The 13431-nt window shown below is 38.9% G+C and overlaps 1 protein-coding gene and 1 pseudogene across 1 annotated transcript; both read right to left on the minus strand.

Annotated features, from left to right (window-relative positions):
* Positions 1–2679: 2679 nt before the first annotated feature.
* Positions 2680–4659, minus strand: LOC100347373 (olfactory receptor 52I2). Its single transcript, XM_051823026.2, has 2 exons — positions 4602–4659; positions 2680–3789 (listed from the first exon to the last, which is right to left on the minus strand). Exon 2 carries the CDS (start codon positions 3768–3770, stop codon positions 2796–2798), a length of 975 nt encoding a protein of 324 aa, XP_051678986.2. The 5' UTR covers positions 3771–3789; positions 4602–4659; the 3' UTR covers positions 2680–2795.
* Positions 4660–4833: 174 nt separating this feature from the next.
* LOC127484122 (olfactory receptor 52I2-like) lies at positions 4834–9678 on the minus strand (annotated as a pseudogene).
* Positions 9679–13431: the final 3753 nt, after the last annotated feature.

Raw genomic sequence — 13431 nt, forward strand, 5'->3', positions numbered from 1 at the left:
ACCTGTTTCTCTCTGTCTCTTCCTCTGTCTGTAATGCTGCCTTTCAAATAAATAAAAATAAAATTAAAAAAATTAAAAATATACCTCTCCAATATTATCTCATTCAATTTTCACAAACATCTGAAGTGACTGCCATCATTACATCTACATCTTATAGAGAATAGTGCACAAATTTAGTAACACAAAGAGAGCGAATTCTGACAATCATAAAGGATTCCACTTTGTAATACAACTATTCACACTGATAGTATGCTTAATTCTTACTATAAACATGGCTATACAAATATCTCTTTTAAGACCTTGCCTTCAATCCCTTTGAATGCACACCCAGAAGTATAATTTCTTTTTCTTTTTTTTTTTTTTTTTTTTTTTTTTTTGACAGGCAGAGTGGACAGTGAGAGAGAGAGACAGAGAGAAAGGTCTTCCTTTTGCCATTGGTTCACCCTCCAATGGCCACCGCAGCCGGCGCACCGCGCTGATCCAATGGCAGGAGCCTGGTACTTATCCTGGTCTCCCATGGGGTGCAGGGCCCAAGCACTTGGGTCATCCTCCACTGCACTCCCAGGCCACAGCAGAGAGCTGGCCTAGAAGAGGGGCAACCGGGACAGAATCTGGTGCCCCGACCAGGACTAGAACCCCGTGTGCCGGCACCGCAAGGCGGAGGATTAGCCTAGTGAGCCGCGGCACCAGCCATAATTTCTACATCATATAGAAGTCCAGTTTTTAATTTCTTAAGGAAACTCCCTACTTTTTTTTTATAATGTGATTTCACTATTTCATAGTCAGACTAACAGCACATAGGTTTCCAACCTTTCTACATCTTCACCAGCACTTTATTTAACTGGCAATCAGAAAAAAAAAAAAATTGAGTTGCCTCTGCTATTGCCTCAACTGTTACTTGAATATGGCATAATATTTAATTTAGCCTGTGATATAGTCAGTGAACAAAATCACTTTCTAAGAAGGGGTTTATAATATGCTTCTTCTGAGGGCTTGCAATTCTAGAATTGCATACACTTCTATGCTCTCTTTTTAAATGTGTATGTGTGTGTGTGTGTGTGTGTGTACATACACTGTGATGACCACTCTTGGTTACATTTTCCTCATCTTTGGACCATGATAAGTCTCTGAGTAGTGATTTCTAGAGTTGGATAATTTAGAAACTAAAGAGGCCTTTACGTGGAGAAAGTAATGTTCATACTTAAGAAGATATTCCTTAGGTATGTTACAGACTTTCTTTAAACAATTTGACTTTTGCTCCAAAGAAATTTAATGTTGGTAGTATAGCAAAGTATGATGAATACCTTTAATTTTATGTTTAAAAGTAATGTTCACATGCTTAAATCTGAATATTAGAATTTAAGCAATTCTTTTTTTTTTAATGTATGAATATCTCTTTAATATACTGATTAACAAAGAAAAGAAGACTTTATGAAAGGGGAAGATAAAAGCAAAATTTATAGATGTATCTGGAGACATAGAAAAGAGTAGTGACATTTCACTTTATTATCAGTTCAAGCACTATTCTCTATTAACCTTTTGATCCCAAAACACAACACCTGAGAAGTGCCCAGAAGAGGAAAGACATGTGCTATATTTGATCTCTCTCCCTTTTATATGTTTTAAAGTTGGGTTACATAGAGCAGGACTAGGAAAAATATTAAAAGATCTACAAAAACACAGTAACATTGACTTAGTTTCTGTGACTTTAGAGCATAAACCTGATCTACACCAAATCCAACCATCTGAACAAGAGGGGATAACTTAAAGGATATAGAGGTGTCTTACAGAACTTAACAGGGATGTGCACTCTGATATCCGAAGAGAAATGATACCAGGAAGTTGGAAAATCATTCTATTTACCCTATCTTTTTATTTTTTTTTATTTGACAGAGTTAGACAGTCAGAGAGAGAGAGAGAGAGAGAGAGAGAGAGAGAGAGAGAGAAAGGTCTTCCTTCCATTGGTTTACCTCCCAGATGACTGCCACGGAGCTGTGCTGATCCGAAGCCAGGACCCAGGAGCTTCCTCTGGGTCTCCCACATAGGTTCAGGGGCCCAAGTGCCTGGGTCATCCTCCACTGCCTTCCCAGGCCACAACAGAGAGCTGGACTGGAATAGGAGCAACTGGGACTAGAACCCGGTGCCCATATGGGATGCTGGCACCACAGGCGGAGGATTAACCAAGTGAGCCACGGCGCTGGCCCCTACTCTATCTTGCAAATTGGCTTTTCTTACTGTTGACCTGGTTTCTTTGTATAAATTCCTGTGCTGCAACATTGCCACCAGTTTTGCAATTTGTCATGTAAACAGGAATCCATTTTGGTTAGAAAACGATTTTGGCCTAGGTGTGAGCACTGTCCTAAATCAGATGGGCTCATCTGATTCCATATAATCACATCATATAATCACATCAGGTGGGTAACAACTCTGAGAAAATCAGCTATGTAGGGGAGGTGGGGGTGTGTAGAAATACCAAAGGCTGTTTATTCAGCAGAAGTACTGCTGGGATATTAGTTTGCATTTATGGATCTGAAATAAAGGAAATGATAATCTCTCAAATGTACGTACTCTGCCTTAATGTATCTCTGATTCAGACACTAACATGACAAAAATCATTAAAAATGATGACAGAAAATCTAAATAATTTTGTTATTCTTACAGAAATTTAAAATTTAAACGAAGATACCCATTACAACTTTGTATTAAAATTCTCATAGTTCCAAGTAAATAAATCCAGTTCCATAGCTCTCCAATATATCTTTGATTGAAATCTCAAAGTCTAAAATACTCTGTGTTCAAGAATGATGATGGGAATGATCAAACAGGCAGTACATCACAAAATGCCATATTCTCTCACGGATATGTTTGGTTCTCATGCCATAGATGATGGGATTTAAAGTGGGTGGAATCACCAGGTACAAGTCAGCTAACAGCACTTGGGTGTGCAAGGGAACTGTGGCCTGCCCAAGCCAGGCTACATAAATGGATGCCATCCCAGGTAGATAGTACAGAGCCATAACCCCTACATGGGAGCCACATGTGCTTAATGCTTTCAACCGAGCATTCTTTGAGGACAGACCAAATACTGCCCTGAGAATCAACACGTAGGACGCAGCAATAAAGGCCACATCACAGCCCACAATAATAGAGGAACCAGTGAGACTATAGAGGCTGCTGGGCATGGGATCAGCACATGCTAGCTTAACCACAGCCATGTGCTCACAGTAGGAATGGAGAATCACATTGGAACCACAGAAAGGCAGACGACTCACCATCCAACTCAGTGGAGTCATGAACAGAATAGCCCTGATGGTGATGGCCACAGTCATACCCAGGATCACTTGAGGGGTGAGAATTCTCTTGTAGTGTAGAGGCTTGCAGATGGCTACATAGCGGTCAAAAGCCATGGCCAGCAGCAGCCCTGTCTCCACAGCTGTGGCTCCATGGACAAAGTACATCTGAGTGAAACAAGCATTAAAGCTGATGGAGCTGTCTCCTGAGCAGAAGATGCTCACCATCTTGGGTACCACAGAGGAGGCCATAACAATGTCCACAGCAGCCAGAATGCACAGGAAGCAATACATGGGCTCTTGTAGAGTGGAATCCATCCAGATTACAGTCATGATGAGGGTGTTTCCTGCCAGGGCTATGGTGTACATGGGAGTCAGTGAGATGGCCAGCCAAAGATGTGAAGACTGCAAACCTGGAATCCCCACAAGGAAGAAGGTGGCAGGGGTTTTCATTGTGTAGTTGGAGGAAGGCCCCAGCATCCCAGGTGAGATTGATTGCCTGTTGATACATAAAGTGATGTTCAGAAAAGGGTACAGTCCTGTAAAATCTGTTCCCATTTGTTGTATTGGGAAAGCCTGAGGGAATTCTACATCTCATTTTGGCATCAGAATCAGATAAAATTTGTCTCCTGCATTTCCCATCCTTCCTATTATGAGTTGTCTAGCCAACATCTTTTCAGTTTCTTGGAATACCTCCTCTAGAAGTCATCTCTGCACCCTCTCTTCCCTCTACCCATATGTAGGCTAAGTAGATCTTTTGTTCTAAGTTTTACAGCATCCCCCATGCTGATTGATGAGAGACCTAAATTTATGATGAGCCTCCCACCTGTGACTTTATTCTATGCACTTAATTCTATATGTTTGGTTATGAGGTTACATTAATATTTATTGTTAAGAGTCCACAACAAAACAAATATGCATACCCATTACAGTAAACAGGTTCCAAAAATGAATGCTAAATACGAGGAAAGAATTTTTTTTGTCTATGTTTGATTAGTTAGTAATAGGTGATAATTGCTTTATAATTGCTGAATGAAATGATAAATTCTTGGCATCACATGTGCATATTCTATAAACTCAGTAAAGTGTGTCAACACAACATGATTGAAGCATCCTTGTTGTTTAAGTACATTAATCTTTTCAGAAAAAGAAGAGAAAAAGCTATCATTTTTCATAGATGATAGTAAATCTTCTGGAAATATTAATAATCCCAAGGTTCTCAGTTTCAGTCTTCATTTCCTGTAGAACTTGGTTCAATTAACCAATTAAATAACTATAAACAGAACTTTCAACATACTTCATAGATGATACCTGGTAAGTCCTTATGATTCTTCAATGTTGCTAACTCCTTCTGTGTTGTAAATTATCTGGAGAACCGGACAAAGAGGAAACTTTATCCTTTAGAAAATAAAACACTTTCTTTTCATTTATATTTTTTAAAATAAAAAAAATTTCATGTAGTTCAATGATATAATTCAAACACTTCTTAATGAACATACTATTTGTAAATACATTAATGAAAAGCATGGATTGTATTATATGGATATACATTTATGAAATGAGACACACAGCCATATCACACAGTGGGTGATAACTTAAATGATATTAAGTATTTCATACAGTATCACAAAGCAGGTGGGCAGTAAATTTGAGGGTGAAGTTCAGTCTTTTCAGCTGTGACTCCCAGGTACCTAAAAAGCCAAATATTAAAGACCCAGAAAACAACTGTGGGTTGTAATAAAACAAACTTTAGGAGTTTCACTTGACCTGTTTCTATGAGACAAAGAGAGCTAGTACACTGAACAGCAAGGAACTGAGCTCCAACACTTGTCAATTTCTATTTATTGCTACAGCTATCCTCCATCTGCTTCATTCAGGTTTCACCACATCATATAATGTATACTAATCTGATCAGGTAAGCCTGAATATAAGGTATCAGCATTAATTACCATTCCAATTCCTGTGTGCTATCCCTTAAGTTGTCTTCCCCTAAGGAGGATTTGTTTCCATAATTTAATATGATATTTGGGCATATGCACATTCCCTCAGCGATCTGAGAACACTTCTTACAAAGGGATCTTCTCTGATGGTACCGCTCAGCATTGGGAGATGCTGGTTGATCTTCACTGGAACCCTTAGTTTCTTTTTCCTTAGAAAACAATATGAAAATCTTGCATACTTCAATGTAACCCACTCACAAAGCTTTGTTTGTGAGTGAAATTTCAGTGTACCGTTAAGATCCCACTTGGAACATCTGCATCTCATATCAGAATGTCTGGTTTTGAGTCCCAGCTCTGCTCCCAAATCCAGCTTCCTGATCATGGGAACCCTGTGGAGGCAACAATGCTGGCTCAAGTAGTTTGGTCCTTGCTCTCTATGTGGGAGGCCCAAATTGAGTTCCTGGCTCCCGGGTTCAAGCAGCTGCTCTACTTCCTACCCAGCTCCCTACTAAAGTGCTTGGGAAGGTGGTGGAAGGTGACTCAAGTGTTGGGCCCCTACCACCTTCACATGGGAGACCCAGATGGAATTCCTGGCTCCTGATTTTGGCCTGGTCCAGTCCTGACCATCATGGCCATTTGGAGAATGAACCAGCAGATGGAATATCTCTTCCTGTCTATTCCTCTCTCTCACTCTGCCTTTCAAATAAACAAAATAAATACTTTTTTTTAAAGTGACTTGCTAAGGTCAATAGTGTTCCCCATCAAAGGTTTATTGCCAGCCCAGTGACTTCTTTTCATTCTTTATTTGGTCACTCCAAAGAATTTAGCATTACTGTGTGGTCCCTCATTTTATTTTTATTGTTTTAATAGAAGTGAACATACATACTATGAAATCTCAGATCAGATATACAACTTGGAAAATTTTAAAATATATGAACACATTAACACACCCACATAGCCACTAACCACACCAAGATACAGGCACAGTCGCTGCCTGATTAATGTTTCATGTTTTTCAACAAACTCTGAAGGCACATTTCTGGCACTTTCACTTTTAGCCTTGCAGAGATTTTCACATGAAGAAATGGTGGGTCAATCACTGAAAAGTAGCTTAGACAAGTCTCTTAACTTCAATAATTAAATCCTAGGATACCTGAGGATGTTTCATATCTATTTACAAGATAGAGGACACAGAATTCAAATTTAAATTATCTTAAAGAAAAAGCACACTGATGTGTTACCCATTTGGAGTCTTTCTGTTTGTGAGACCCAACAACCCTACCTGAGTGTCTCTCAGCCATACTACCAGGTTTCTACCATCTCCTCTTGGTCACTAAAAGTCAGCTCTGTATGATCAGAAGGTTGAACTTAGCTCTTCTGTAAGTTTTGAATCAAATTAATCAGACATTTCCTGTTCCCTCTCCTGCCTCCATCATCCTCCCATCATTTCCAGAAGAAGATCTTGTTATTGGCAGTTCCCATCACACCTAGGAGCCCTTAAAATTAGGATTCAGTGCATCTTGCCTCACTTCTAGGGAAATTTAACTCCATTTAAACTCCACCATTCTACCATCTGATCCCTTGGTCAATTACCCACATCTCTGGAGTTTTCTCTGTTAACTTCTGTGATGGTTTGTATCTGGTAGTCCACATTTGTTTCACTCCAAAGAAAGATAATTTCCCAGAATCCTGCTACAGGAGGAGCAGGAAGAGCCACAGGAGATCACAGAAGAACAATGTAAAGTCATGGTGAGGAGTATTGTCCTTTTCAGAGAACATCCCTGGGGAACCTTCTTTCCCCTTTATATACTCTGTCATCCTGCCTTTTCCCTGGATACTCTGACTTCCCTTGGTATTTGCTTAGTGGACAAACATGTAACTACTCCAAAGACTGATTTTGCTCTCTGCTCTGGCCCCTGGGGCTTTCCAGCATGCAGGAGGAGGCAGATGCTTAATGACTGAAGAGTCTTAGTGTCTTCAAATCTCAAAGGACAACTAAAAGTTAGACTGAGAATGTAAGTACATCCTAAAGGAAAGCCAAAGTCCTAACACTTATTTTATTTGTGCAAGCATGCTGTGTAACAGGCACCCTAATAAATGCCTTCCCAAGATTGTCTCTTTCAATTTTCACTACCCTCTAAAACATATGCCATTGTTACATCTGTGTTTTACAGATGAAATTGAGGTGCATAGTAAGTCTCTATGCTAGTAAGCCAGAAAGTCAAGATTAAAACAATAGCAATCATAATGGATTTCACTTTGTTGTACAACTATTCCCACTGATGGTGTACTTAATTACTACTATGTACATGATTGTGCAAATTAAAGTCTCTTTAAAACCCTACTTTCAAATATTTTGAATGTATATCCAGAAGTGGATAGCTTCATCATATACAAGTCCTATTTCTTTCCTAAATTTTTAATTCATTTATTTTGTTTATTTAAAAGGCAGAGAGACAGATATCACCTATACATCTGTTCATTCAACAAATGCTTTTAACAGCCAGGGCTGAGCCTGGTCAAAGCCAGGAATCAGAGACTCAACCTGAGTCTCCCAAGTTGGTGGCAAGGACCCATCACCCAGAGTATGCATTAAAAGGAAACTCAAATTCGGAGCATAACTGAGCCTGGAAATCAGGCACTCTGATACAAGATGCATCTGAAGCAACATCTTAATTGCTGTGCCCAACACCCACCACTAGGAGTCCTACTTTTGCTATTTTGAGGAACCTTCACAACTCTCACTGGGGTTGCACTATTTCGCAGTTAAACAGACAGTGCACAAGGGTTACAATTTTTCTGCATCTTCACCAACATGTAATAGTGGTTTTAGATGGTTGGCATCCTAATGGGTTTGTGGCATCATCTCCTTGTGGTTTTGATTTGCTTTTCTCTAATGATTACTGAGGTGGAACATGTTTTCATATACTTCTTGTCCACTTGCATAACATCTACAGAGAAATGTTTAATAAGTTCTTGGCTCATGTTTTAATTAGGGTATTTGATTTTTCAGTTGTTAGAGTTCTCTATTCTGGATACAAGCTCCATACCAAATATGTGACACACAAATATTTTCTCCCATTCTGTAGGTTGTGTTTTTCACTCCATTGTGTCCATTGTTACAGAAAATATATTGATTGTAATAACTCACTATCAACACAGTACCTCTATGAATTCTTTAATCAACCAACTACGCAAGTAGATGAAGACTCTTGGTTTATTCCACAGAGGTACTGCTAGGATATTGATTTGCAAATATGGGTCTGAAGCTAAGAAAATAGTTTATAAAGAATATATTTCTGCCTGACTATATTTCCAATTGAGGTATCAGTTGATTGAAATATTTAAAAATCTCAGAAAAATCAGAATAATTTTATCCTTAGCCTTGTAAAAATTAAGAAGTTAAACAGTATAAATATTACAGCTTCATATCAGAATTCTAAATGTCTTTGAAAGCATAAGGTCTAAACAGATTTTTTTGTTCAGGAACCATAATAGGAGTAGTCAAAGTGGCAGCACATCAGTAAACTCCGTATTCTCTCCTGCATTTGTTTGGTCCTCCTGATATTCTAACCCACAGAGGCAATGAGATTTAATGTGAGTGAAATCACCATTATAAGTAAGATAGAAACATTTAGGTGTTCAAGTACACTATATCTTGCCATAGGCGTGCTACAAAAATGGATGCCATTCCAAGTAGCAGATACAGAGCCTTATCCCCCATATAGGAACCACCTGTTCTTAATGCTTTCAACTGAGCATTCTTTGAAGATAGACCAAATACTGCCCTGAGAATCAATACATAGGAGGCAGCAATAAAGGCTACATCACAGTCTACAATAATGGAGGAATACATTAGACTTTTTGGGAATAGGGTTGGCACTTGCTAACTTAATGACAGCCACGTGCTCACAGCAGAAATGGAGAATCACATTGGAACCACAGAAAGGCAGACGACTCACCATCCAACTCAATTAAGTCTTGGATATGACTGCTCTGATTATGATGGCCACAGTCATACCTAGCATCACTTGAGGAGTCAGAATTCTCTTGCAATGTAGAGATTTGCAAATGGCTACATTTGCAATCAAAACTGACAGCAGCAGCAGCTCTGTCTCCACAGCTGTGGCTCCATGGACAAAGTACATCTGAGTGAAACAAGCATTAAAGCTGATGGAGCCGTCTCCTAAGCAGAAGATGCTCAACATCTTGGGTACCACAGAGGAGGCCATAACAATGTCCACAGCAGCCAGAATGCACAGGAAGCAATACATGGGCTCTTGTAGAGTGGAATCCATCCAGATTACAGTCATGATGAGGGTGTTTCCTGCCAGGGCTATGATGTACATGGGAGTCAGTGAGATGGCCAGCCAAAGATGTGAAGACTGCAAACCTGGAATCCCCATAAGGAAGAAGGTGGTAGGAGTTTTCATTGTGTGCTTAGAGGGTAACCCTAGCATCCATGTTCAGACTAATTTCCTGTTAAGGCATAAAGTGATATAGGAAAATGATGCAATCCTGTAAGATCTGTTCCCATATGTAGTGATGGAAAAGCCTGAGATTTCTGCTTCATGTTGTCCTCAGAATCAGAAATCTGATATCCGTTGAAGTTTTTCAGATCTACTTTCACCGTCTCCATGAGTTGACTAACCAATTTCTTTTCACAGTATAATGATTAGTTTTTGGCTTACCTGCTTTAGGAAGTCAACTCTGTTCTCTCTCTTCCCTTACCCCATTATTAGTCTAAGTAAGTACCTTTGTTACCTTTCCTGGCATCTACTAAGTTGACTTCTGAAAGACCTAAATTTGTAATTTGAATCTTCCACCTATGAATATATTGTACATGCTCCATATTTTATCTCTTGTTCATGGCCTCATGCCATGAGTGGAATCCATAGGTATAGCACACAGAAAAGCAGCTATACATACCAATTACAATAAACAGACTCCAAAAAATTAATAAGTTAGGAAGATGAATTTGTCTTTCATCTGTCTGCTTAATTACTAATATATAATTTGTCAATGAAGTAATGAACCTCTTGATATACACATGTTGCATTGTATATCCTGAATCAAGTGCTTGAACAAAGCAAAATGAATCATCATGTGGTTTAAAAAATACACTAATTTGTTTAGGAAAATAAGAGAAGAATACTATCACTTCATATAGAAGATAATAAAATGTCTAGAAATATTTATGATCTATTTATTATCTAAGCTTTAGCCTTGATTTCCTATAGGACTAGGTTTAATCAACAGATTAAATAACTACAAGTAAAACCAGGGCTCTACTTTATATATGAGTTCCCTACAATTTTTTATTACTATTCAGTATTGCTAACTTCTTAAGCATGATCAATTACAAAGACAGCACAGCAACAAGGAAGCTTTTATAAACTAAAGCCATTTTCAGTGAACATAATATTTGCCAGTATAATGTTTAAAAGTATAGCATGCCTTGCTCACTCAGACTTACCCCTAATGGTAGAGCTAGAAACGTGCCAGGGGATTCCAATTCAATCCCATCAAGGTGGCATGTACCAATGCCATCTTACTTGTTAAAGGTATCAATTTAAGTTCATAATTGATCAAAAAGATAGAATTAAGTGTCAAAGGGATTACATAAATAAGACCAGTGTCTGCAAATAATAATTGGTAGAATTAAGAAGGAGAGAATGATCCTACATGGGAAGCAGGACACACAGCAGACTCATAGAATGGCAAATACCCTAAATAGCACTCTGGCCTCAGAATCAGCCCTTAAGGCATTCAGATCTGGCTAAAAAGCCCATGAGAGTATTTCAGGCATGGAAAGCCAGACACTATGGCAAAAAAAAATGACCTAAATGAAAGATCTTTGTGAGTGAAATCCCAGCAGAAAGAATGGGCCATCAAAGAAGGTGGTACCTTTCTCTGAAGGGAGGAGAGAACTTCCACTTTGAATGTGGCCTTGTCTAAATAAGATCGGAGTTGGTGAACTCAAGAGGCTTCCTTAGCCTTGGCAACTCATGACAAGAGCCTCAGGTGATTATTGATGTCATAAATAAGAGTGTCAATTGTTAAATCAACAATGGGAGTGACTGTGCACCTGCTCCCCATGTAGGAAATCTGTCCTTAATGTGTTATACTATGCAAATTAACAGTAAAACTATTACTCAAACAGTACTCTATACTTTGTGTGTCTGTGTGGGCGCAGTCTGTTGAAATCTTTACTTAGTATATACTAAGTTGATCTTCTGTATATAAAGATAATTAAAATGAATCTTGAAGAATGGGATGGGAGAGGGAACGGGAGATTGGATGGTTGTGGGTGGGAGGGAGTTTATGGGGGGAAAAGCCACTATAATTCTAAAGTTGTACTTTGGAAATTTATATTTAGTAAATAAAAGTTGAAAGAAAAGTGTAGCATGCCTTATCTGAATATATATCTCCTTTTATGAAATAGGATACATACTCATATGTGGAAGCTAGTATAATTTAAATTATAGTGATCATTATATTCCACACAAAACAGAAAGTGTGTGGTAAATGTGAGATTATACACCTGGAGATTCAGTGAGTGCAAAACTACTTTGACAAGTTTCCAGAGACCAGCTCCAGCTAGTCCAGGAGCCCCAAGGTGTGAGAAGTGTCAGCGCTCGAAGAAATGAGAGACACACTCACAGCAAGGCTGATGACTCTTGAGCACCAGACTATTTTTATATCATAAGTCACATAATGATTATTTCTTCTTATAATAACAAGTCTGTTGTCTACTTTTTTCTAACTATAATTTGTTTGACTTTCAAGGGCATATTCAGAGCAGGGGTGTGAGACAGCAATTTTCAAAGGCATGTTCAGAGCATGGATTACTATCACAGACAGGTGTGAGATAACGAGCTGCCCACACAAGCCAAGGCCTGGAGTGCTGTCGAGCTATGCAGAAATTGGCTACACAAGCTTGAGTATCACCTTCCTAATCTAATCTTTACTAGAAGCCCCAATGTTCAAAGTAGGCCCTTGTTTAAATGTATCCCCTCTGTGGCAGTTCTTTCTGTAACTCTTTAATTTCTTTATTGTACTTATCTAAAGGTTCACTTAGATCTATTCTACAGTTTTGATATCATAACCATTGTTCTATTTGTAGAATATATTGAATTAAAGCTTTAATAACATTTATCTTTATACTAGTGGGAAGTATATACTAGGGAGCCTGTTGCCTTTTAATTCTTTTCCACAAACAGCTCAACCTTGCGTAAAGCATTAACTCCTTCTCCTACACTAACATTCTGCTCAATTAAAATTCTACAAAGCAATGGAAATTTGGGGGATAATGAGACTAAACATTCTTCCTAAAATTAGGAATGCAGCAATCATTAGCAGGACCACCAGGAAGCTCCGGCTTTCTTATGCAGAATGTAGTTCCTAACAAACCTAAAACCACCAAGAGGACCGCAGCTGTCCTCATGCCTCGCTGAGACAGACCTTCTACTGTGACCTTGTCAGCCAGCCAGAGTTTCCTTGGCCTCACCAACAAGTCACTTAACTTCAGTAACGAAATCCTAAGCTATACAAAGATATTTAATTTTTACTTACAGGATAAGGAATATGTAATTCAAATGTGAATTGTCTGAAAGATGAAAGCACTAATGCAAATCTTATTTAAATGGAGCCTTTCTATTTTTAATGACTCTGTGTCCCTATCTTAGTGCCTCCAACAAAGCAGGCTCCCCATCAGTTCTACTGCTTGATTTCTTTTCTCATAGCTTTGCTTAGTGCCTGAAAACAATCTCTACAACATCCCAAAGTAAAACCTACCCTTTCTTCTCTCTGCTTTAAGCCAAGTTGGTCCTATATTTCCCAATCCCTCCCCCAACACACACACACACACATCATCCTCCCATCATTTTCAGAAGGTCTTAGTATCAGCAGTGTCCACCACTCCTGGCCAGTCCTTTATGGTAGAGTTCAGGGAGTATTTTCCTCCTGTCTGGGATTACCCTGATCTTGGGTGTCCCTCAACTCAACATCCAATCCCCTGGTCAATTATCACATCCCTGGAGTTTTCTCTGTTAAACGTTTTCTGATGATCTGTACCTGATAGTTCACATTTCTTTCACTTCAAAGAAAAAGAATTGTCCAGGACCCTGCTTCAGGAGGAGCAGTGAGAGCCACAGATCACATCTGAACAATGTAGTCATGATCAAGAGTTTTTTTCTTTT

This window comes from Oryctolagus cuniculus, chromosome 1 (genome assembly GCF_964237555.1).
Source record: "Oryctolagus cuniculus chromosome 1, mOryCun1.1, whole genome shotgun sequence".
NCBI classification, from domain to species: domain Eukaryota; kingdom Metazoa; phylum Chordata; class Mammalia; order Lagomorpha; family Leporidae; genus Oryctolagus; species Oryctolagus cuniculus.

What these genes read in the sequence shown, in the direction of transcription:
- LOC100347373 (XM_051823026.2), bottom strand. Translation starts at nt 3,770, where the DNA reads ATGCTGGGGCCTTCCTCCAACTACACAATGAAAACCCCTGCCACCTTC.